The following is a 22,841-nucleotide window of genomic DNA, read 5'->3' on the forward strand; positions in this document are numbered from 1 at the left end:
TGAATTGTGCAATAAAGTTACTTTGGAAGAAATGTCAAAGTTCTTTTAAGCTTAAGGAATCTCTTAGCTTTAATGCCACAAAAGTGTGAAAACTGAATTTTAATCTCAATAAAATTCCGTTGTACAGGTGGTGTGGTTAAAACTACACCATTATGAGTCAGATGATGTCTCTTAAACTTTAAGTGTGATATTAACAAAGAAGTAGCTTAAAAGCAGCTCTGCAAAAAGACTCAGATTCTCCTATTTTTCTTTTGTCAAAACAAATAAATTAGAACATTCTGCAATGATGAGAAAAATTAAACAACTCTACTACTTAAAAGGACAGTATTGACAAGCAGGTTTCTGTGGGAAAAGGATTTTTTTTTTTTTTTCCCCCCCTGTGATTTACTTTTTCCCCAAGTTATTCCATTGTGTTTCTGGTAGTATTTTAAAGCTTAGGAATGCTAAGGTTGGGAGTATTCTTTCTTCTCAGATTTTTCCTGGTTTTTAATAAGAATTGAATTATATAATTAATGTAACCGTTTCCACTGTCTAGTTACTTGGTTTATCTGGTTAGATCTTTCAAAGCCAAGTGAGAAATGGGAGAGGAATTCATTAACGGATCAGGAAATTAAAACTGGAAAACTTACCAGTTGACAGACACACCAGGAGGTAGGTGTACTTGAGGAATTAACAAATATTTATATTTACTGTTTCAAGTTTAGACACTGTATTAATGTAACATGCATGTTTCTTTTTTTAGTGGGAAAGGGCATATTTAACTTGTACATCTTTCCTTTAAAGAGAATTCTGTATATAATTATAAAGGTTTTCTAATCCATACTCATTCCAGTTCTAGACACAAAAGGCAACCAGTTTGATCTCAGTGCTATAGGTTTGAACTGAACTTTTAAATTCCACCCCTGTGTAGCTCTATGTGCCAAATACATTATTTTTAAAAGGAACATCTTAGCTATGGTCTTTGTGCTTTGTGTCCCACTGAACCCTGGAACAGTAGCCTCCTCAGGGAGCCTTAAAGATGCTTGATATGTGGGAGCTGTATGTTAACCTGTTTGGCCTTAATTCTTGACACTGCGTATACATAATTCTTTAATTTTCTATCCACTAAATACACATGCTCTGTAATGGAAGTAATTGTATTGTGACTAACATTACAGTAATTAATTATTTTCTTTGGTTTTCTGTTGTTAAACCATTCCTGAAGGTAACTTACCATAAGATGTCATCCTCACTTGTTTTAAAGGGGACGAATGGAATTCTGCTTATAAGTGTGTCTTAAAAATTAGGAATTACAAAACTGATTTTTTTTAATTGTCATTTCTTCAGATGTTTGGGTCTAAAGCCTAGAATTTATCATACGGCAACATACTCTAAAGACTGAACATTCTTTTCCTGTTGCTATGTGTAGCTGAAATTAACCTAAATGGGACAGTGTTGGTTTCCAGTAACCGCAGTGTAGGATCACCAGATAACGTGTTTTGCTGTGAACTAGCCATGTTCCAATGAATGTTATATCTGTGAGGGATCTGACAACACATTCTACTTTTGTATCTCTCTGAGCTGTCAAGATGTTAATTAGCAGATGCTTACCTAACTAACTTAACTATCGAGGTTAAAATATTAAATACCAGGCATGGGTTTTGTAGGCCTGAAATTAAAAAAAAAAAAAGCTACAGTTTTGTGAACTTGGATGAAACTTTGCCCGGTATGAGTCTGGTGGAATGAAGAATACTATCCAACAGGTAATTAAATGAGCACTCTTCTTTGGTTCAAAGTGCTATTTAAAAATACAAGAAAGGTGGTTTTATGAATTAAGCTTAAATTAGTCAGAAACCTGCCCTTCTGGGATTTGATTGTATGTGGAACACGGTAGGGTTTTCATACAACAGTCTATGCTGCCATGTTAATGTGGTTCCAACCCACTTTAATAGACCTTCCAAAAAACATATTTTATGTGAGACTACCCATTAGTCATGATTAATGAATTAGCTGTGTTTGGTGTCTCACTATTATATTATACTATGCTCTATGCTGCTTAACATTGGTATTTAGTGCTTTGAGAGGTATGAGGGAGGAAAACACATTCTTCAGTTACAGATGAGTCTGTACTTTTGTGCTTCATGAGTGCTGCTTGTGTACAGAAATAAAGAGTTTGTGTACAGAAAGAGAGGCACATTTTAATCTCATCTAAAAATCTTTATTACATTTCCTACTGAAGTAATTTGTGTTAAACTTTTTTCCTCAGAAGTCATCTTGACTGTAGCAGACTGTCGATGTTTATCTTAACTATTTATTCCAATTTGTCACTTGTTGGCTTCTTAGTTTTGTTCTTTTTGTCAGATAAAACTGCTCTCTATACTGCTTAAATTGTTTCAACTGTGAGTGTCAGAATTGCTTTCTTGCTCCCAAATTTAGGTGTTTTGACTCTCAGTTTTAATATCAAGATGAGGCTCCAGCATGAGAGAGGTGCTGCATGCCCTGCCCTGGTGGCCAGTTTGGATGAGCAGGGAACCAAAGAGACAATGGGGGCAGCCCTGCAGTACAGCTTCACTTCAGTACTTCGTGCCAGGTTTTCTGCTGGCACAAATCAGAACAGTTGGTTTTCATTAATACTGAATTGCTTTGTCAGCTAAGCTTTTAGTGCCTTCTCCTAAATATTGCTTATTATCTTCTCTATCTCCACTGGGTTTTTTCAGTTTTCATGCTGCGGTAGTCCTTAATTTTGGTTCAGTCTTCTGTACTGCTAACAGTCTAACTGCATAGGTTTTTAGTTCTACTTAAATGCGGAGATCTTGAGCAGCTACAGTTTTATTGAGATACACACACAAAAACCCTAACCATATTCTTTTATAATTTATTTATTAGCTTAATGCTTCAACAAGAGGCAAAAGATAAACATCATTTAACCCAGGCACAGAAAGAAAAAGCAGTTTTTACAGACATCTCTCCCCCCACCCACCTTTTTCAGACTTAGATTTTAACTAGGCAAATAAAACAGAAAGGTTTAGCCACAAGTAAAGAACAATGATATCAGAAGATAAGGTAGCTCTGGGGTGAGAAAAAGAATTGTATTATCTGGTGGCAGAGCAGCTGCCTTAGGTTTGCTGAAGTAACATAACAGAATGGAAAAGCTTCACTAGAAATTGTTCAGATAGGTATGTTGTAAACATCAGATAACCAGAATTAACCATTTTAGGTGAAAGTATAAAATGCTCTGAGCTAACAGATTTAAGGAAGTCTTGAATAACATTTGAACCTTAACACCACTGAAATGATGAGAAAATAGGGTATTCTTCCATTCTGAAGCAACACCCGTCCCAGTCACTACCTACAGTGACGTTGTTCTAGTCCCCTTCTGTTTGAGTAAAACATAAGCTGTGGTGTAACCAGGTTTGATCTCATCACTGGTAAGGGGGCGGGAATCAGCAACTGCTCTGTCTTGCATTTGAGTAAACATGTACAACAGTAATTCAGATGTCAGTAACACTTCAACACTGGATTGCCCTTCATTACATACATATCCTAAGACTGCAACGTTATTTTGAACAGCCATACATCAGAACAAAAGTGCAACTTTAAAAAAGAAAAGAAGCTGAAATTTAAGAACTGAGCTTGAGAATCAATAACTTTTGCCTAATTAAAAGATGACCAAAAGATGTGGTAGTGGAAGCTTGAAAGGATGTCGGTTTGTTTCCCAAAATATGACACTATTAGCTCAATTTATCCTTAAAAGCAGCACATAAAGAAGCACAGAAAGCAGAACTTGTGGTCATGACCACTTGTGTGTTAATTGTTGTTATTGTCAAAATCCCAATTACTGTCCATTAACTGAATAGTCAAATCCAGTTTTGTTTTTTTCTTTAATGAGCTACAGCTGTATTAGAACCTCATGTGTTTGAGGTAAGGAAAGCTGAAAAGGTATTAAACAAACATACACAGATTTGGTAGAATATTAAGAAAACTAAATAAGAAATCTTAAGTGACAACAAAGGCAGCACTAATAGCAATCTTCAGGTGAAACAACGCAAGTAAAGCAATGTTTATCAGATGAAAATACTTACAATTTAAATTCTTAAAACCAGATGTGTTGCTTATTTAGCCTGGACGCAGATGCTTTTCTCCGGTAAATAATGTTATGTTGATAACAACTTATTAGTAAGCGGTACGAATGAAAACGTCTGGATTTTATGCAGCTAAAATGCTTGAACCACTGTTTTCAGACTTTAACCTAAGAAAATTACACTTGCCAATCCTGATAATGCATTATATAAGCTGCTGAAGTTTCTAACAGTGAGGCCAATAGGCACTGTTGACCAAGAACTTTGGACAATTATATTATCATACAGTTGAGCAGCGTAGCACGATTTCACATGATTTTTAGCTGCACAAAGAATACAAAATCTGGCACTAGTTGAACACTGGAGACCTTAGGCTAGGTTACTGAAGCGCTGAAGTCAAGTCTCCCACCACCTGTCTGCAACCATATTTTGGACGAAAAACGTCTGCAATTATTGCAGCTTCCTGTGCATAACACTGGCTAACTGTAATGGTGACTGGATGGCCAGAACTCTGCTCCTGTGTCTTGATCTCCCTCGGAGCAGCCTTACTTCCAGGCTGCTTCCTAAAGGTCTTTAGGTTTAATCTCTCTTACGCAGCTCTTACAGGGCTGCACAGCTATAGGAGGTGATAGGGAATTCCTCCCTCCCTTCCGTTGGTGCCATTTCCCTGCAATCACCATTCAGGACAGCAGGCACATTAAAAAAGTGTCCCTGTAGGTATTGCTTTGAACTGCCACAGCCTAAGGAGAGAGCGTATGTCTTCAGTGCATATATACATTTAGGCCATTAATGACTTGTTTGGTACTGGTGATGTCACCACTGCTACTTCTGGCTGCATTTACAAGGGAAAGTGAGACCTGATCAGCTCTTGAAAGGAAGGATGTAGGTGCCCAAGCCGCAGGAGAAGAGCCTGGCCTAAGAAATACAAGTTACACAAGACAGCTGATGTAGTAAAACATGCAGGGTTCTAGGTCTAGTGAGGCTTGATTGGCTAGTATTCATTATTTGCTTTTTATCCATTAATTCTGAATTAATGTTCTCATGCCTAACCTCCCAATGTATTTATTATATTAGATACCCAGGTCTCTAACTGTAGGCTCAAGATCCTAGTTTAGGGACTATAGGCCTTCAAATTAAGTAGTGTAATGTTGGACTTGCAGGCATCAACATCCTCTGCTGGCCCTAGCCTGAGTATTTTTTGGTGTGAAACTACATGCAGCTTCTACAATACATAGATGCTATCATGTTACCTTTAATCCTTTCTGAATGAATAGTACTGTGTCTTACAAAGGATGATCAAATAGAAAAAAGATTGAAAGTGATAAATATTCCAGTAGCTGTATGTTACTAGCCACTCCATCATAAATAAAAAGTTTAACATAACATGATTTGTAATGACATATTTCAAGCAGGCAAGCTTCTGTATAAATAGACAGTTTGACTTCTCATTCAACTCTGATTGACTAAAATACAAACTAACACAAATGTGTAAAAAGATGTCAGAAGTAGGACCAGAACCTAGGTCTGGAGTTTCTACCACTGATTCATAAGAACACTTCCTTTGTTCAAGTAAAAAATTTCTCTTCACATGCAACCAAAATTATCTGCATAAATTTCCAAGTAATTTGAACTGGTATATCCACATATTCCCATTACGAAGCAATAAAAAAAGTGTTCTTAACTTTCAAGGCAAAGTTTTCATGATATAATTAGACTCGTTATTACAATGTACAATAGTGATGATTTTGACACCATGTTTTCTACTTACTAGATTAAAAAGCATTAATCTGCTGTTCTTCCCAGACATCCTACATGACAACAGGAAGTAATTAATTACTCATTAAACAAGACTACCAGACTTTGTTTTTTCTTGTTTGCTAGTATAACTGCTGATAAAAACTGTCAGAACACTTTCCAGAATGAAAGGGTAGCCTCAAAATTATGCACCCCATACAAAATGCTAGCAAATAAAGGGTTAAACTTAAAAGTGCTAAATGTCATGATTGCTACTGAGACTAGCAGGACAAAAACAGGTGCATGTATACTATCCGCATCTGCAGAATCCTAAGGTACATTATCACAGATGTCCTGTGACTATTCTGTGTTGTTTTCCAAGCTACAATACAGTGCACAGTTACGACAGTATGAAACAAATATTACATGATTCTGAGTTTGCATTTAATATTTACAGCAATCTTACAAAGCCTCATGTTTGTAGAAACTGAAATTTTTGCAATGAGAATAATGCAGTAAAAGATAACAGCAAATGCTGTTTACCTTCCATAGATACTCTATTTTTCTGTGTACTGTTCAGTTATGTCTTGGTAGCATCAAAGACAGATGATTCAATGTTAATTAGCATCTTACCCTGTTTAGGAGTGAAATGTTCTGGTTTCTTGGAGCTTGTAACTACTTTGACAGAGTAGAAATCTCTTCTGTTCTCATAGCATCAGACAGGAAACTAAGTTCATTGCACAGTGTCTCATACCTGAAGGCCATCCGGATCTGGGCAACATTTGTCTTTCGAATGTCATTTCCCTCAGGCCCTTCTTTACAGTAATTCACCCCTAAGAATTTCTGTTTTTCCTGTGAACAGGATTAAATGTAAAAAGGAAGAAGTCAGTTCAACTGCTTTGATTTATTGTTTAACTGAGTATTTGTTAGTTGGATGACTCCAGCGCAAGTGAAAAGAGCAGCTTCAACCAGCTGGCCATTGAACTTTACCTCAGAGTCTTAACCAGTTTTGGAGAGTTTAAGGCCAAGGTTTATATATATAATTACTAAGCAGTGCACTCAGTCTGGCTTGCTAAAACCCTTTGTGCTAGTGTTCAGTCTTCGCTACTACATCTTTCATATGAGAAGTCAGAAAGAGGCTTAGGTTTCTTTTGTTAGTTAAATGCTGCACAAGAGGAAAATTAGTAGTTGTCACTAGAGAATATTGGAAGAAACAACAGAATATACTTGTAAAGCCCCTTCACATACCAGCTCGAGAGGAATGTTTGAAAGTGACATAGAAGAGAGGATGCTCTAAAATAAGTCCTAGGGAAAGCCATGGATATATAGAATTTTAAAGCCCAAAGGGAATTTAATCTAATCTGCCTATCTAAACCAGAATATTTTCTGTAGTACTCCCTTCTAAGCAAAAACATGTCTTGCTTATGATAGGTAGTTTGTTTTCACTCAAGGCAAGACATGGATGTATAAAATTACTGGCAAAGGGATATCACCCAAATAATTAAAGGTTTGGGACTGGAGGCAGAACTGAGTATAAACAGGCACCTGGTCTCTCTGTATGTTTTGGGAATTCCAAAACAAAGCTAATGAGGAAAAATGTAATGTTAATACTTTTTTTTAACGTAAGACTGCATAGCAGATACTTTGCAAACATTTCTGGAAAAGAGGATAGGGATGTGCACAAATAAATCACATAAGCACCTACTATTCAGTTTTCAGACTACTGACTTTTCAGTTCCTACTTGCCCTAATATTCACAGAAGAGATTTTTTCAGCCATAATTACCTTATCTGACAATCCACTCTGTAGTACGCTGTTTCTTGCTATTTCACACAAGTCACAGGTACTTAGTTTCCACACCTGGGCTGCAATAGCATATTCTTCCATGAGAGCTTCCTGTATCACCAAAATATGCTTAATATTAAATTATATGTAAATAAAATGTAAACGGCAATATGTACTCATTACTAATTAAGGAATTTATACATGCTCTTTAGATAGCTGTGAAAAATTAGAGGTTTAAGACTTTAAAATCACAATTACTAACAAACAAAATTGTTTATTTCAAATTTCCCAAGGGCAACTGTTAAATAATTAATAGGCACTGGATATCCAGTTATCTTAGCCTAAGAAATTGCAGCCTGCAGTCCAGATCCTTAGAGGCATTTAGTAGGCAATTTCAAACGAGATCCCGGGGTATATAAACACCTTGGAGGATCTAGTCGTAAATCTTGAATGAATATGAACATCGACAGATAGCAGGGCAATTTCTCACTTCTGACCTTCCACACAAGGAGGTTGGGTCTGACTCTAGTGGGCTGTCACAGCTGAGGATCTTCCACGCTACGTGTAACTCGGCTGGTGCTGCGTTACATCCATGCAGAAAGCCCCCACAGAAGCTGTCTTTTCTAGCAGAGACATGTCATGGGCCAGAAGCAAGCCTGGGTGAAGCACACCAGAGCTCAGCTTGTCCTCAGAACACAGACAACTGAGCAACGTACAGGCCACTCTAAGGCACAGCATGACTCAAGTCAGCGCCAACCACACAACTGGGGCATCAAAACCAGTGACCAGGCATTTCTGTCCTGCCAGGCCACCCAAGGGCAAGAATCAGCTTCCATTCACTGAGCAAACAGCTCATACGTCATCTTCTGAGATTCCACATAGTGTTTTTGTAATGTACTTCCCCAGATTTATTAGTAAGGAAACTGGACTTTCCTGGCACTCTAGAGGATTGTTTATGAAGGCTCAAACCTCCCTTCAGCCTCATCCTTCATTCTATACTTCAACAGCCAACACTGGAGAGGCAAGAGTACAAAAGAAACATAATTAGGAAATCAGACATTTCCCTCTGAAACCTAACAGTGAGTAGCAGACTGAGAATGAGGAAGAATAATGAATGAAGTGACTGAAAGACATGAAACTTTATATCCTAAGCAATGACATAAAATAGCTTTCAGGTCATTCTGGACCTATGTGGTACTGTTGCCAAATTCAAAGACAAGTGCTTTTTGCAATTCTTACCTTTGTATAATGAAACTGCATAGGATCATCTGTGGAGAGAGAGACATGAAGTCCCTTATGTAGAAATTCCCGTAGTGGATTTTTTGAGTACTCCAGGAATAGGCTGTTGTTACTAAGTGGAGACATAGCAATGGGTATTTGTGCAAGATAATAAAGATACTGGAGGACAGGACTCTGCAAAACAAAACACAATCAGCATTTAATGGTAGTACAGGATAATGAAAAAAGGAAGGATTTCCCTTGGATAAAATTGGAAAAAGCATTACAGAGGGAGGACCAAGACCAAAAAAGTAGGTTGAAACTAAACTCTGACTTCTTTAGAAAATATTTGAAAGTCTTAATTTTAAATGTTACTGATCTTTATAAAAGTAATTTATATTCCTCCTATGTCACTTTTTTAAAAATACAGTGACTAATATTAGTGTAATTAGCAAGTATAGATGACTAATAAGAGCACTGCATTTGATACTAACTGCATACCTTCCCGCAAAACCTGAAAGTCACAGATAACAGATGTGTAAGAACTGCTAAGAAATTTGTTATTTTCAAAACTGCAGTCCAATAGGTAAATTTTAGGAGCAGAAGAAGTTTTATTAGAAGTCATGTGTTGCTGTTGCACACAATATAAATAATCTGTGGTCACCTCATCTTTATTACTATTTTTGGCTTAATCAACCTGTGAACCTAACAAGTACCTTTATTATTATTGCCTGCTGTGCCAGGTTATCACACCAGACTAAATAGGAGAGAGTGAAAAGGAGAATGCTTTGGTCACATACAGCCTTAGTACTACTCTGTCTGGGTCTATATTTTAGGAATTACTCATTCTGAGCATTACATCGGACATGATTTCAGGCAAAATTTTTCTTTGTTCTTGGGTACGTTGAAAAATACAGTGAGAATTTTCCAGCATTAACCAGAAAATCCAACTTATAAGAGAAGTCTGTCCCAAAAAATTGCAATAAACTCAGTGCAAGTCTGCCACCCACTGACCAATTATTTTAATTACAAAACAGTAGCCTGGCAATGAGTTGTGTGATCGTTTTTATTAACTCATATGCCAGGAATGATAACATTTGTCCTGTCATAACAATCAAGTTGTATATAAAATATTGCTGTGTTATACAGCTATGTTAAATTTCTTGATCAAGTGATCCCAGTTACTCTAGATATAAATAATCAAAACCTTAATGAACTTCTGAATGAACCTTTAAGTAAAGGGATGCCAGTCAGGGAAAATGGCCTTTGTCTCTGTACAGAAAAAACTAGACCTTTCCTTAAATTCTTCTGGGACCTATACCAGGGAGTAATAACAAGTCTAAGCAGTTTTTTCCATGTAATTTTAGCTATGCTTGGAGTAATCAAAAACAGGTGCCGCCAAGTCCTTGATGTATCTGAACAGTTGTTCTTCCCTATAAAGACACAGCTTTAAAATACTTTGGAAAAAGCTGTATTTTTGTAGCTTAAGTAAGAAATACGAAGTTCAGCTGAGCTTATTTATTTCTTAGAAACATAGAATGGTTGGGGTTGGAAGGGACCACAAAGATCATCTAGTTTCACCCCCCCTGCCGTGGGCAAGGACATCTTCCACTAGACCAGGTTGCTCAAAGCCCCATCCAGCCTGGCCTTGAACAATTCCAGGGATGGGGCGTCCACAACCTCTAAGGGCAACCTGTTCCAGTGCCCCACCACCCTCACAGTCAAGAGCTTCCTTACACCTAATCTAAATCTGCCCTCTTTCAGTTTAAAGCCATTACCCCTTGTCCTATCACTACATGCCCTTATAAAAAGTCCCTCTCCAGCTTTCCAATAGGCCCCCTTTAGGTACTGGAAGGCTGCAGTAAGGTCTCCCTGGAGCCTTCTCTTCTCCAGGCTGAACAACCCCAACTCTCTCAGCCTGTCTTCATAGGAGAGGTGCTTCAGTCCCCTGATCATCTTTGGGACCCTCGTCTTGACTCACTCGAGCAGGTCCATGTCCTTCTTATACTGGGGCCCCTAGAGCTGAACACAGTACTGCAGGTGGTGTTTCTGATCAAAGTAAAGAGTTACTTGTGTCTTGCTAAGAAAATTAATTTTGGGCTGCCCAGATAAAGTCAATTTGGTGACTGCTGTTTGAACCAGTGACTGATGTCTAAGCAGACAGTGATTAGGTGACCAACCAAGCAATACCTTCTTCAAGAGCAATCCATGAGAAATGTTGTCTGCTGTCAGAAAGGCTGATACAAGGTGTGTGATAGACCCAGCTTCTCCACAGTGAGGTCGAAACAGAAAAGTACACATGCCTCTTTCCCTGAGGAGATTAAACACAAGTTCCGCTAACAAAAAAATGCACTGTTCTTCATCTATTTTGTATATAATTATCATTAATAAGAAAATGTAAAAAAATTAGAAGTTACACATTCTCATACAATTTGATGTGACATCTAATCAGGCCTACCTGTGTGCTGCTGTCAAAAGCGGCAGGTCCCTCTACCCGAGACCCTTCCACTACCTGATATATTTGTGTCTTCCTTCTTCTTTCCTTCCCCAGTTACATCTCATTTAGCAATTGCTTAGCCACTGGGTGAACAGTTACTGAACTGATTTCAGTTGAGGGAACTGGCAGATGGAAAGCTAAATGAACTGATGCAACCTGTGGCCACATAATTCCTAGATTCAGAATGAGGGAAGAAGAGGAAGCATGTTGCCAAGTGTTAGCTAACACTATCTAGTGTGATGACAACCTGCCATCTCACCAGGTTAAGTGTAGCATAAAACCACACCCTCAGTAGCACAGAGATGATCTAGGAGTGTTAGTTATTACACTAGACCTCACGCTATAATTTCTAGAACTATTTTATTTTTATCATCTATATTAAAAATTATGCTGGGTTTTAGATTATAATGGACCCTGTTATTCAGTGCAGACGAATGTCCTGTAAGTGTTTGGAAATGTTCAAAACAAAGAATTTCAACAAGGACTGCTAGAGTATAAGGCAGTTCTAGAATGATGTTTAGTAACATTTCTCCTGTAAATGGATGTGAGGGTGTAATCCATCCTTGCTGACTTCATTAATGCTACCAAAAGCATAAAACACTATTGTAATGGACTGGCTATGGTGCCTCAGTTTAACAGGGTGAACAGTTTTACTGACTCATTGATGAAATCGTGTCATTATCTGCCTTGGCTCTAAAGAATATTTAATGATTATCTAGGGAGATTTTCAAACAGTAGTTGAAATGATCTTGAGGTAAAAAAGAAATGTGTAAGTTCTGACAGAATCTCTGTCTTTGGAAAAGAAAAAACGGTAGACTATAGAGAATGTAAAGGAAGTCAGGAGAAAGGGATGACTTAGATATCTGCTGTACTATATCCCTCCCTTTATAGAATGAAAACTAACAACTAGGCCGGTGTTGCAGGTACAAGGTAATTTAAGGTGGATGTTTTTATTATGAGTTTTGATTATATAGGGTGGTAGAGAAAGAAATGCTTGAGGTAGCAGTGGGAGAGAAGAAGTAACATTCTGAATGTTAGCTTGGATAAGACCTATTAAAATGACAAATCTGTGCACCTCCTATAAGAAAATCCCAAAATGTTTTATAAATAATAATGAACCAAATCCTTGCAAGGTAACTGATGACACCATAATATCAGTGGATAACCTCTCTGTGCCTCAATTTGAGTCAGTTGTGCAGATCACTCAGCGAGTCAGCCACAAAGTCAGGAACATAACCTGAAGTTGAATTTCAGGCTTTACTGAGCCTGATGCCAAAATCTGCTTTTACAGTCATGATCTCATATTCAGTATCGTAACTCCCTGCATTGCCTAGACATCAGTCTCAAAAGTAGTAAAACTGAATGAGTCAACAAGCAGGCTAACGTAAGTTAGCTAGATGTGCAGTTCATAATTATGTCCTCCTTTGTCTATCTTTGATAACAGCAGCAGCCCTTAAACCAGTATTTCACAACATAACTTTGTATCTTTTAAATTACCAGGAGTTAGCAAGCTACCAAGAGGTACATTATATTTGGAAATCCACTGTGAATCCAAGCAAAGGTCAACAAAGTCCATTTTGTGGGGTTTCTTCTTTTGTTTTGTTTGATATATTCAGGTTTAAGGAATTCACAAAACAAGAATGTCAAACCAAGATAATAATCTGATGCCTTTACAATTTCTGAACATTTCATTTGAATTCATTTTGCAGTTAAACATTTTCAAAATAACTCACGTATTCCTCTTGAACTCTTTAAAATAATTCAAGATAACCTTTGCTTCAAAAGATACATTATCTAGACACTGACTTAGATTGAGACCAAGATTATTGGTTTTTCTTTCTGGAAGCTTGTAAAAGAGAAAAATGACTACTTGCCTCCTAAGGTTGTTTAGCAACATGACGTTCACATACATATAATACAAATAATAGCTATACGGGGGATTCTTCTCACTGGTCCAAAGGTCAGGGTTAAGGCTCTTGTCAGAGAACATATGGCCACTATGTTTGGATTCATCATCAACGCTGTCAAACCCAGTCACCTGGTGGGAGAAGAGATTCACAGAAATCAGTGTTTTCTAGAAGCAAACTTCAACATTACTTTTGCTTCAGGACTTGCTTGTACAAAGCATCTAGTCCTCTTCCTTCGTTTCCCTCTTTACGCTAGCAGTCCTGCTGCTCTGCCCTCCTACCATACCATGCAGACAGCAGGAATAATGTGTTTTCTTGAAGGAAGTTTCACCCATTTTTTTAATTCTGAGACATATATGAGGCCCAGGTGCACAAAAGCCTTCAGACTCCTGTGGGGGACACAGGCCTGTAAGACTCCCTCAGATCCAGATTATAATCCTTTAAACTCATCTGCTTTGTTATTTGAAAAGCAGCTGAAGGCCAGAAGCTCCCAGGAAACCTCAGAGTTCTGATTTGGGACACACTCAGAAATGTCTCTTAATCACATCCCAGCAAGCTACATCCCCACCTCTCTCCTGAGTCCCATCAGGATCTACATAATGCTTCCTTTCAGTTGCCTCCTTTTTGGAAGCCACTCCCAGAGGTAAACTCAAAATACACATCCTGGATTACAATGTTCCCCCTGCACAGGAGTGTGCAAATGTTTTTTGGTGATTCTTTATAGAGAGGATTACTGAGAGGACAAATAAATAGCTGTTGAGCTGTTTCAGAGGAAATAAACAGCAGCTATTTGACAACAAGACCTTACTCAGGCTTTTATTAAATTTTATGTCAGGGCTTTAAAACAATAATACAAGTAATCTATGGAGGAGGAAGCTTTTTTAGTGTCTGGAAACAGCTGTGGAGAAACAAAATTTAAGAGTAGGAGAGGATCTATTTCATGTGAGACAGAAAATCCAAACATACTTACGTATTTAAGGAAAAGGTGCAATTCTTTGTGGTCTTTGGGATTGATTGTTGCTTCAAACAAAGGTACAAAGATGTTCTCCAACATCTTCCCAAAGCTAGGCAGAATATTTTTTGACCTAAATATGTCACTGAAGGGGAAAAAATATACACAGTTTTGATCATTCTTTAATCAGCTTATATTTTCCCTCCACTTTCATATTTTCTGTTATTTGTGTATATTCTACCGCTTCAGTTCTACCAGGATTCAGAAATTCAAAGTTTATGTCAGGGCAGGGATTGTTTCTGTGCTCTGTTTCCTGCACTGCCTGGCACTCTGCTTCATCCAGGCTCTGCTAAAGCTCCCAAGTGCTCCAAAAATAGAGACAGCATGCAGGGGTAGATGCCGTCTCAAGTACAGTGACCCTTTCCTTTATAGCAATCCAAATACTAATATGTGAGATAAGGAATTACCTCTCATGAAAGGTTGTTTTCCAAAGTTGTTAACTACTCCAAATCAAAGTAGAATGTTCTGTTTTAGTGAGCCTCTCAGAAAAGAGGGACAGTACTTCAGTGTATCATTAAGTGCATGACTTAATGAAAGTGTTGACTCCACTATGTACATAAGAAAGGAAATTAGAGAAACTTTCTCCCTAATGAGAAACACACTCTGGGGGATATATGCGACCATGACAGCTCCTTCTCTATTCATATTCCAACTATGCAATATCAAAACATGAAGCTCAGCTATTAAGGCTGACAAAATTATCATGGGAGACTGTATTACAATATACAGTATTAGAAACAAAGAACCATTTAATAAAAGTCCCAAAGGATGCTTAAAAACTAAGAAAAACTGGTATTGATTTAAGCTTGCAAATCAGCAATCGGGGTTGCATTTCCAAGTTCACTGTCATTTGTCACTGATCTTGAGGAGGTTTGATGGCAACAGTTTTACAGAGCATTTTCTACTCCTTTATGAGTTGATTTATTTTCATTACTAAATTGCATTTTAACTTGCCTTTGAATGCAGTTTAATTTCACCCAGTTGTAATTTTTGGTTTCAGTATCTTCAGACTTACAAATAATTCACAGTAGGTTTGAATAGCTTCATAAAGAGTAGATTCAAACCCCATCTCCTCTCTTCCACCCCCAGACTGTCAGGAAAACCACAGCAATGGTCAAGAATAAATTTCCCAGGCTGTTGCATATAAACAGAACTACAGGACAGCTCATAAACCATCTACAAAATATCAGAAATTAAAACAAATCATTGGTATGATTTCAAACTATTAAAATTACCAAGAGCTCCTGAATACTTACTAGATTCTGGGAACCTGAATTATCCAGCGCATATTAGGGGAATAAACTTTATGCTTAATGAACCATTTTGCCAAGTTCAGCCATTCATCTGGAGACCGTCCATAAATGGATAAGCGGGGTTCTGTATACTGGTACTTACTTTCTTCTAGTTCCCGGGCTACTTCCTAGTAAGTAATAAATATATTTGCTTTAATATGAACACTGAAGATCATTTACAGCTAGTAGTGTAATTTATCGTTGTATTTTCCTCAGACCAGAAATAACTGTATTATCACCCTTTAAAGATAAAGGTAATCTCTAGGCATCTAAATATTCTACTAGCAAGCTACCTCAGATACCAGTTGAGTATAACTAACTGTAACACCTAGATTTAGAGGACAATATTCTTGTGCAGTTATTCCTAACACCTTTGTAAGACATATGGTTAAAATTGGTAAATCAGAATTATACTATTTAAACTGTAGTAAATGACTACATAAAATCTGCAGACCAATGGAGACTCTGACCCAGAATCCATGGTAGTAGCAATTTAAAGGCTATTAATTTTAGACAAGCACTTCTGTACATTTTAGAAGAGCTGACATGCTGTTGATGAAAACTACTAATTCTTTTGTTGTAAGAAATGAATTTGAAGCCTGTGCATGCATGTGCAGATAGAGATTTATGCAGAGGTGCTTCCTGAGCTCCTCCTTCCCAGCAGCTACCACTAGCCAACTACATCCTAACAAAATATTAAGCCAGTGAATTGATCCTTGGCTGCTCTCCATTAGTTTGAAACTGCACACAACTCTGCTTTGAACTCATACACAAGTTACGTGTATGAATTTCTAATTCATAAAATTATTTAGCAAGCAGCAGTGGCTGACTTAGCAGAGGTCTTTCTCCGATGACTTGCTAGAGCAAGCCCAATACTTGGAATCACTTAACCATAGTGTTAGCTCTAGATACAATTATGACATCACAAATCTTTTACAAACCTTCATTTCTCTACAGCTGGAAAAGTTTGAAACTTATTTACCTTGACCATACGAGCAAAATATTCACCACCAATGTAGTTCTCAGTTTTCAAATACAAGTCCCTCAGCTCACTGGCACCAACTGGATTGTACTTGGAATTGAATTTGTCAAATCGATGAAATGTTTGACGACCCTGGAGGAGGAAAAAACCCAAATAACCACGGTTTTAAGTACATACAATAGTTTATAAATTAAATTGCCTAGCAATAAAAGGCACAGAAAGAAAAAGCCTATGCTAACTTACTTCAAACATGAAAAGTAATGCATGAGTTCAAATCCTGATTTAATAAGTTATCATGCAAAAACTGTAGAAACCAGAATTTCACACTTAGAAAACTTAGCTTTCTCTCATTTATTTTGCCATTTTAATAGACTTACTGCGTGGACATCTAAAGAATCTACAGTGAGATCATAAGGGTCCATGTGAAGGCTTTCAAAGACTTGCTTTAAAGTCATCTTCTTGCCTTTTTTCTCTGCAACAATCCTGTCGGGCTCCGTTTGATATGTGTGTTTAATAAACCTCAATAAGTGTTTCTGGTTCATGCAAGCAGCAGCATGGATATGAGTATCAACCTGTAATCAAAAGGTTATTCATGCTCATCATCCATATACATAAACTTAAATTAGCAAAGTACCTATGTCAGTGACAACAATGACTAAAGCCTTCTACAATATTCCTCAAGTAACAAATGGATTACTGCCTAAGCAAGTCAAAATGTTTCAGAACCCTGAGATTTTGGGTTTGGAGGAATTATTCAATAAGCAGAACTATAAATAAAATAGCCCTCAATTAATACTTTCCTATTTAAATAAGAAAATTTTTGACAAGTTAAGATACATTAAAAGTGCCAATCACAGAACCTCAGTTCAGATTAAATTTGATACTGCCTTAAAGGACACTCTGATCCTGTAGTATCCTTTTATTTCATCCATAAACTGATGATGTCTTCCTAGTTATAGACTGTAGTTATAACAATCCTCTCTGACTGAAAGGACCTGGAATTCTCAGCCATTTTCAAAAGTACAATTAATTTTTTTATTTCAGCCAAATGAAACACCTTGGGTCACTAGAACTGCAAAATGAACATATGAGAGATTTTGTCACCTTTTTTTCCCAAGTTTAATAATAATACAGCTACTCATAATGCTGACAGATTTTTCACTTTCTTCAGATCTCTTCACACACTAAGGGAAGTGCAAGCTTCACAGAAGGGCTGAGTGTACTCCTTCAGTTTGTTGTTGAAGTCCCATTTTTAAAAAAAATTTACAAGAACCAAATGGTTTCCACGGGTATACTTTTCTTTTACTCAGAAGCTTGCACTGCTATTTGAGCAGCCTATATTAGAACACAAATAACTGATGAGATTTGGGGGTTGGTTTGTTGATTTAAGTTTTACTTCCAGTATGTTTGCAGTTTCTAAGGACCAAGTACTTTAAAGGGAAGAATAGGCCTTAGCTGGAATAATGGCCTTAAGGAATCTAACAGCACAGCAATATCCAGTGTGTGGAGCAGCAGAGCTGCTGCTCCAGGGTCCATTTGCTTTGAATTTCCTTGAGAAATTCTGACTGAACAAGAAAACAGCCTAACGCATGTCCTAGGCAAAACAATGAAATTACTCTACCAACAAATTCCTATCAATTTAAAACCAAAACAAACCACTGTTCTGATTAGATTTCACAGTTGACACATAATGAGCACAATGGCCCTGGGGACAGTTTGACAGACTCTGAAACTGCCTTCAAGTCCAGACTGCCAAATCCTAGCAGAAGCAGTTTCAGCTCACCCAGAAGCCACAGTGCTGCAGCCTGCCTGCTAAGCTTCCCATTTTCCTCTGGCCCAGGCCCTACCTGGACATAGACGGCTGTGAGCACAGGCATGTGTGGTCAGAAGCAATCGCCAACTTGTTCACTATTTCTAACATGTGCCTTGTGCACCAACTGCCTGGTACTGGAGACAAGTCTTACAAGACCAACCGGCAGAATGGTTCTGCAGAAGGAGTAGGAAGCCAGACAGTCAGTTTGTAACACAAGTTTCAAGATGATAATGTAACAGGGACATGATTATTCAGATAATAAGTCTAAAAAGCACCACACAGTACTGTCCCATATATTGGTAGGAGCTGGTTCGGAATTCTTATAAGTAACACTTTACCATGAAGTCTTATGTGAAACTGTAGTGGAAAAGGCTGCTCCAACTCCTCATATGGAGTAAGAAAGGAGCTTCAAAGCAGAAATAAAAAATAATCTTGCTTCTGCACAATACTGGTAATGCAGCTGTCAGAACGCACCCAGTTTTGCTGTCTACATTTAAAGGTTTAAAAAAAACAAATACTGACAACATTCCCAAGAAACGTCACAAAAGGAAATAGGAGCTGGAGAACCCACCCTGCCATGTAATTGTAAAAATGAAACTTATTTGGCTTTCAAGGTGCAATTTGAGAGTTAACGTGATCAACTGTAAACAGGTATTTGTACATCCAGAAGAGACAACAAGGGGACACTTCAGTCTCACAAGCAATAATGGAACAAGATCTGAAGGCTGGATGCTGACATTGGATACAAGTTGAACCCACTGCACTATGCTTTTTAAAATGGAAATAACTAGCATTCCCAGGGACACACTCCCAACAAGAGCTGCATAGCCTGTATGCAAGAGTTCACACTAGAAGGAATTCTCAGATAAACCAGCTAGCTACAAGGAGTCACTGAACCTACTTCTCTGCAAGGACTCTCATCCAGGACTCTTCTGTCCAGGAAACTGCAAACATGGACACGTATGTGAGACCAGCCTGTTCCCCTTTGTGTAGTGACTATGTCTGCAGTTTCAGATTCCACCAACAGACATCCTGATCTGCTTTTAAGGATCCGTAGGAAACAGATCATGGAGCACCTGAATAAGTAACAGCCATACTCCTGCAATGTAAACCTCAGCTTATGCTATGACATACAGTCCACAGAAATGCCAGTTTTACTTGGCACATGCAGTCACTTAGTTTGCAGTTTATGCATACAGAAGTTGTCGCTTTCTAAGGGTAAATCCATCTCCATGTGACTGTTAATAGCATAACTGAAGACCAGGATATAAACTGAATCCTAAACATTAACATTTAATTGTTAATCACTGCCTAGTTCAAATATGCTGGACACTTTAAATGAAAAAGCAAGAAACATATTACTCTCTCGAAGTACACAACATGAAGTATACAATGTGAAGTACACTACTAATGCACAGTAAACAAAGCTGTGTCTAAAATAGTAAAAACAGCTCCACTTGACATATTATTACACTCCTCAGAGTACCTGTATAGCCATTTAAACCCAAGTGCATTATATATATGCTTACTCAGGATAATAAACATCTTCTGTTTTAGAAACAAATATTGTTTACTATAAACTCCTCCTGGACCAGTGAAATACTCCAAACTGCGAGGCTTGGTCAACTTACATGGGAGAATGAAATAACAGTTAATAGATGCCCTATAAGCATTAAACATTCAGGAAAAACAAGTCACAAGATTAGAATACCAGGTGTAGGGAACCTGAATAAGTGTAGTTTATTGAATTTCAGAATGCACTAGTTCCAGTGGTGGCTCAGTTACTGGAATTAATGAGTCTTGAAAAAAACCAAACTAAAACAAAACAATTCCTCTTTCTTTAAATCAACATGAATTCACTACTGTTAAGAGGGTAAGGACAGAAAGCAAGGCCACATTTTGTTTGGTTTGCTTGTATGCAAGGATCACATGAATGACACAGTAGTAACTGCATTTCTTTTAAAGTCCTGCTTCCCTTTGAGAAATAATTCTCTCAAGTGTGCCTCTGCAATTCAGTAAGCTCCTGTGAAATCTTCTCTGGTCCCCACAAGCATATCACACATAGCTCTATAGCTGAGCTAATCACATCAGGCTTATTCTCTAAGAACCAAGATTTTCCCCTCCTCCCTCTCCCTAAATATATTTATTCCCAAGAGTAAAAAGACTTTCCTAGAGTCTCCTTCATGGTTTTTCCAGAGAATGTGCAGTACTTTGGCTACCTTTTTTAACTACCTGGTGTATTCTGACCTTTGGGTAAGCAGCAACTTCAGTAACAACAAAAGTCTTACAGAGTATCACATGGCTTTTTCTTCATTTTTTTTTTAGAAGCAATGCAACTTTTTGGAAGGTTTTAATGATTTGAGCTTTGACCTACCCTAGCACATAATTAGTGTGTATGCTTTTATGCACTTTCACAATTCAGTGTGCAATCCTATCTAAACGAAGCATCTAAACACAGAATCCTTAGACATACCTTATAGGGATTTTATTATAATAATAATAATAAAAAATGTTATCATGCTGAGAAATTGTTACTAATTTCATTGTTAATTATGAAAGGCATCTATGAAAAGAATTTGAACAGACTGCATTTATATAAGGGTGACAAATGCCACCTTTGCCTCCTCCCTCCCCCCAAAAAAGACAAAACCAGTCCCATTTTAAGATGTTATTACTTTGTTCTTCATACTATACATGAAGTAAGCTGAGGCTTTTCAGGGCCATGAGTAATAAGCCCCTACCACAAGGTCTATTTGCTTCTATTTGCAAACATTCTACTTGCGTTTCCAAATCTGTTACGATGCCACTCCAGCCCAATTTCCCGTTAGTGGAAAAAACCCTCAGTGGCATGCCCTTAGCCAAATTTCTTGTTGCAGTTCTTATTTTCCCCTCGCCCCAGGAGGACACCTTTTACTCAAGGTCACATTAATCTTCAATGAAAAGAAGAAACACAATGAGTGACAGAAGCCTAGCTTGGAACACATAATATGCCTTCAGTGAACTCACCTTTTTAACAAATGAAAACAATTGTTAACACAAAGGTTTCCTTAATTCTTTTAATTCCATCATGTCATTCAAGCAACGGTGGACATCAATTTCCTTGCAATTAAAGGGTGGTAGAGTTCCCTTCACTCAGCAGTTCTCCATGTAATGAAGCCAGCCTGTCTTCCACTGCACCTTCTCAGTTCAGGCTAGCCCTTGCCTGTCGTTATTGATCTGACCACCCAAGCCATTCTGTCCGCAGGCTTTGTGGATTAAATGCTTGTACTTCTCAGTCAAGATAGTTACATCTATGTACAACTTGCAGCTTGAAGGAGTTCCCATTGCCCTCCAAATCACGTCTCACCAGCATCAACTTCCCTAAACCACTCTTGCCTTCCTTGTCTTCCTGCATTGCTTCTCCTTCCTTCCACTGTCTCTCAAATCTCCACAAAACACCCAGCGCAGATCTATTTTATGGATGCTTAGCTGTGCATATCAGAAATAGTGTTGCACTGAATTAGGCATATGCTCTAGATTCAGAGCAGTAAGTGATAAATAGAGCAAAAACAAATGCCAAGGGAAGCCCTTTAAATGATACTGAACTTTTCCAGTGCATAGATTAGTATCTGCAGTTGACAACTACCTGATTTTCCAAACACATGCACTTTAACTCATAAATACTTCTACGCCGATAGCTATGGGTTTCATGAACTTGACAGTGAATCCTCTGCAGCCTTTAATTCAATGCTGGATTGAAGGGAAGTCATTTCACATCCCACTGCTAGATTCCCTGCTCACCAATATATTTATATTGCATTAGCTTTTCAGATAGGATGCAACAGCTTTATACAATGAGCTTGATTCTTTCCTTGCAGCTTTGTAATCAGCATGAGAGGCAGAAGACACAAAATACTCTGCCCTAGCAGTAACGCTCCTGACAGCCAAAATAGTCCCTAGAGCTGGGCAGAGCCCCTCAGGAGCTTGTCTAATTCATACTTACACCATCCAGAGCAACCCAAAACCCAGGAGACAGGAGATGCAAATCTCTGTGTCTCCAGCTTCTTCTTTGGCTGTACTCATTGCAAAATGCAAAGAATCAAGCCCTATAATGTTTGTATTCACACGAATACAGAAATAACACTGCTGTGAAGAGAAACAAATTTCTTTTTTTGGTCTTTTTATTACTAAAAGGACAGAGGAAAAGCTTTCTTTATGGTCTCTACAGATTTTTTGCATTATAATGATTGATGGCTTTCTGCCTCAACATTTTGTGCTTACTTGCAAGACTGAGGGCAGACACAAGAATTTACCTCAGCATCTCTGCAAGACAGGAGGGGAGAAGTAGTATGCGCACTGCTTTGGAAGCACAAAATACAGCTTTACTGTCAGTTAACAGTGGTAAGGCACCATTACATGTAATGCTAACAGAGGTACAGAGGCATTCCTGTTCTTTTAATCTTAGGCTAACCCATAAGCCTTCCCATTTGCTATCACTTTTGGTTTATATGATGAAACTGAATTTCATCACCAAAGTCAGTACGTAGCTACTGGGGAAAAAAAA

General features: G+C 37.9%; 1 protein-coding gene across 2 annotated transcripts in view; it reads right to left on the reverse strand.

The window, feature by feature from the left end:
- Positions 1-3,311: 3,311 nt before the first annotated feature.
- AMPD3 (adenosine monophosphate deaminase 3) overlaps positions 3,312-22,841 on the reverse strand; it is a 35,758-nt gene continuing 16,228 nt past the window's right edge. Inside the window, exons 7-15 of one of the 2 annotated variants that reach the window (XM_010563794.1) lie at positions 16,863-17,057; positions 16,486-16,617; positions 15,468-15,631; positions 14,170-14,296; positions 13,167-13,330; positions 10,986-11,106; positions 8,817-8,990; positions 7,578-7,688; positions 3,312-6,644 (exon numbers count right to left, since the gene is read on the reverse strand). In XM_010563794.1, coding sequence (XP_010562096.1) covers positions 6,468-6,644; positions 7,578-7,688; positions 8,817-8,990; positions 10,986-11,106; positions 13,167-13,330; positions 14,170-14,296; positions 15,468-15,631; positions 16,486-16,617; positions 16,863-17,057 — 1,365 coding nt within the window. In that variant the 3' untranslated portion in view covers positions 3,312-6,467. Of the gene's footprint in view, positions 6,645-7,577; positions 7,689-8,506; positions 8,591-8,816; positions 8,991-10,985; positions 11,107-13,166; positions 13,331-14,169; positions 14,297-15,467; positions 15,632-16,485; positions 16,618-16,862; positions 17,058-22,841 lie in introns of those variants that run through there. The other variant, XM_010563795.1, reaches the window with a different exon arrangement.

Source organism: Haliaeetus leucocephalus, unplaced genomic scaffold (genome assembly GCF_000737465.1).
Source record: "Haliaeetus leucocephalus isolate CR32 unplaced genomic scaffold, Haliaeetus_leucocephalus-4.0 Scaffold173, whole genome shotgun sequence".
NCBI lineage: Eukaryota > Metazoa > Chordata > Aves > Accipitriformes > Accipitridae > Haliaeetus > Haliaeetus leucocephalus.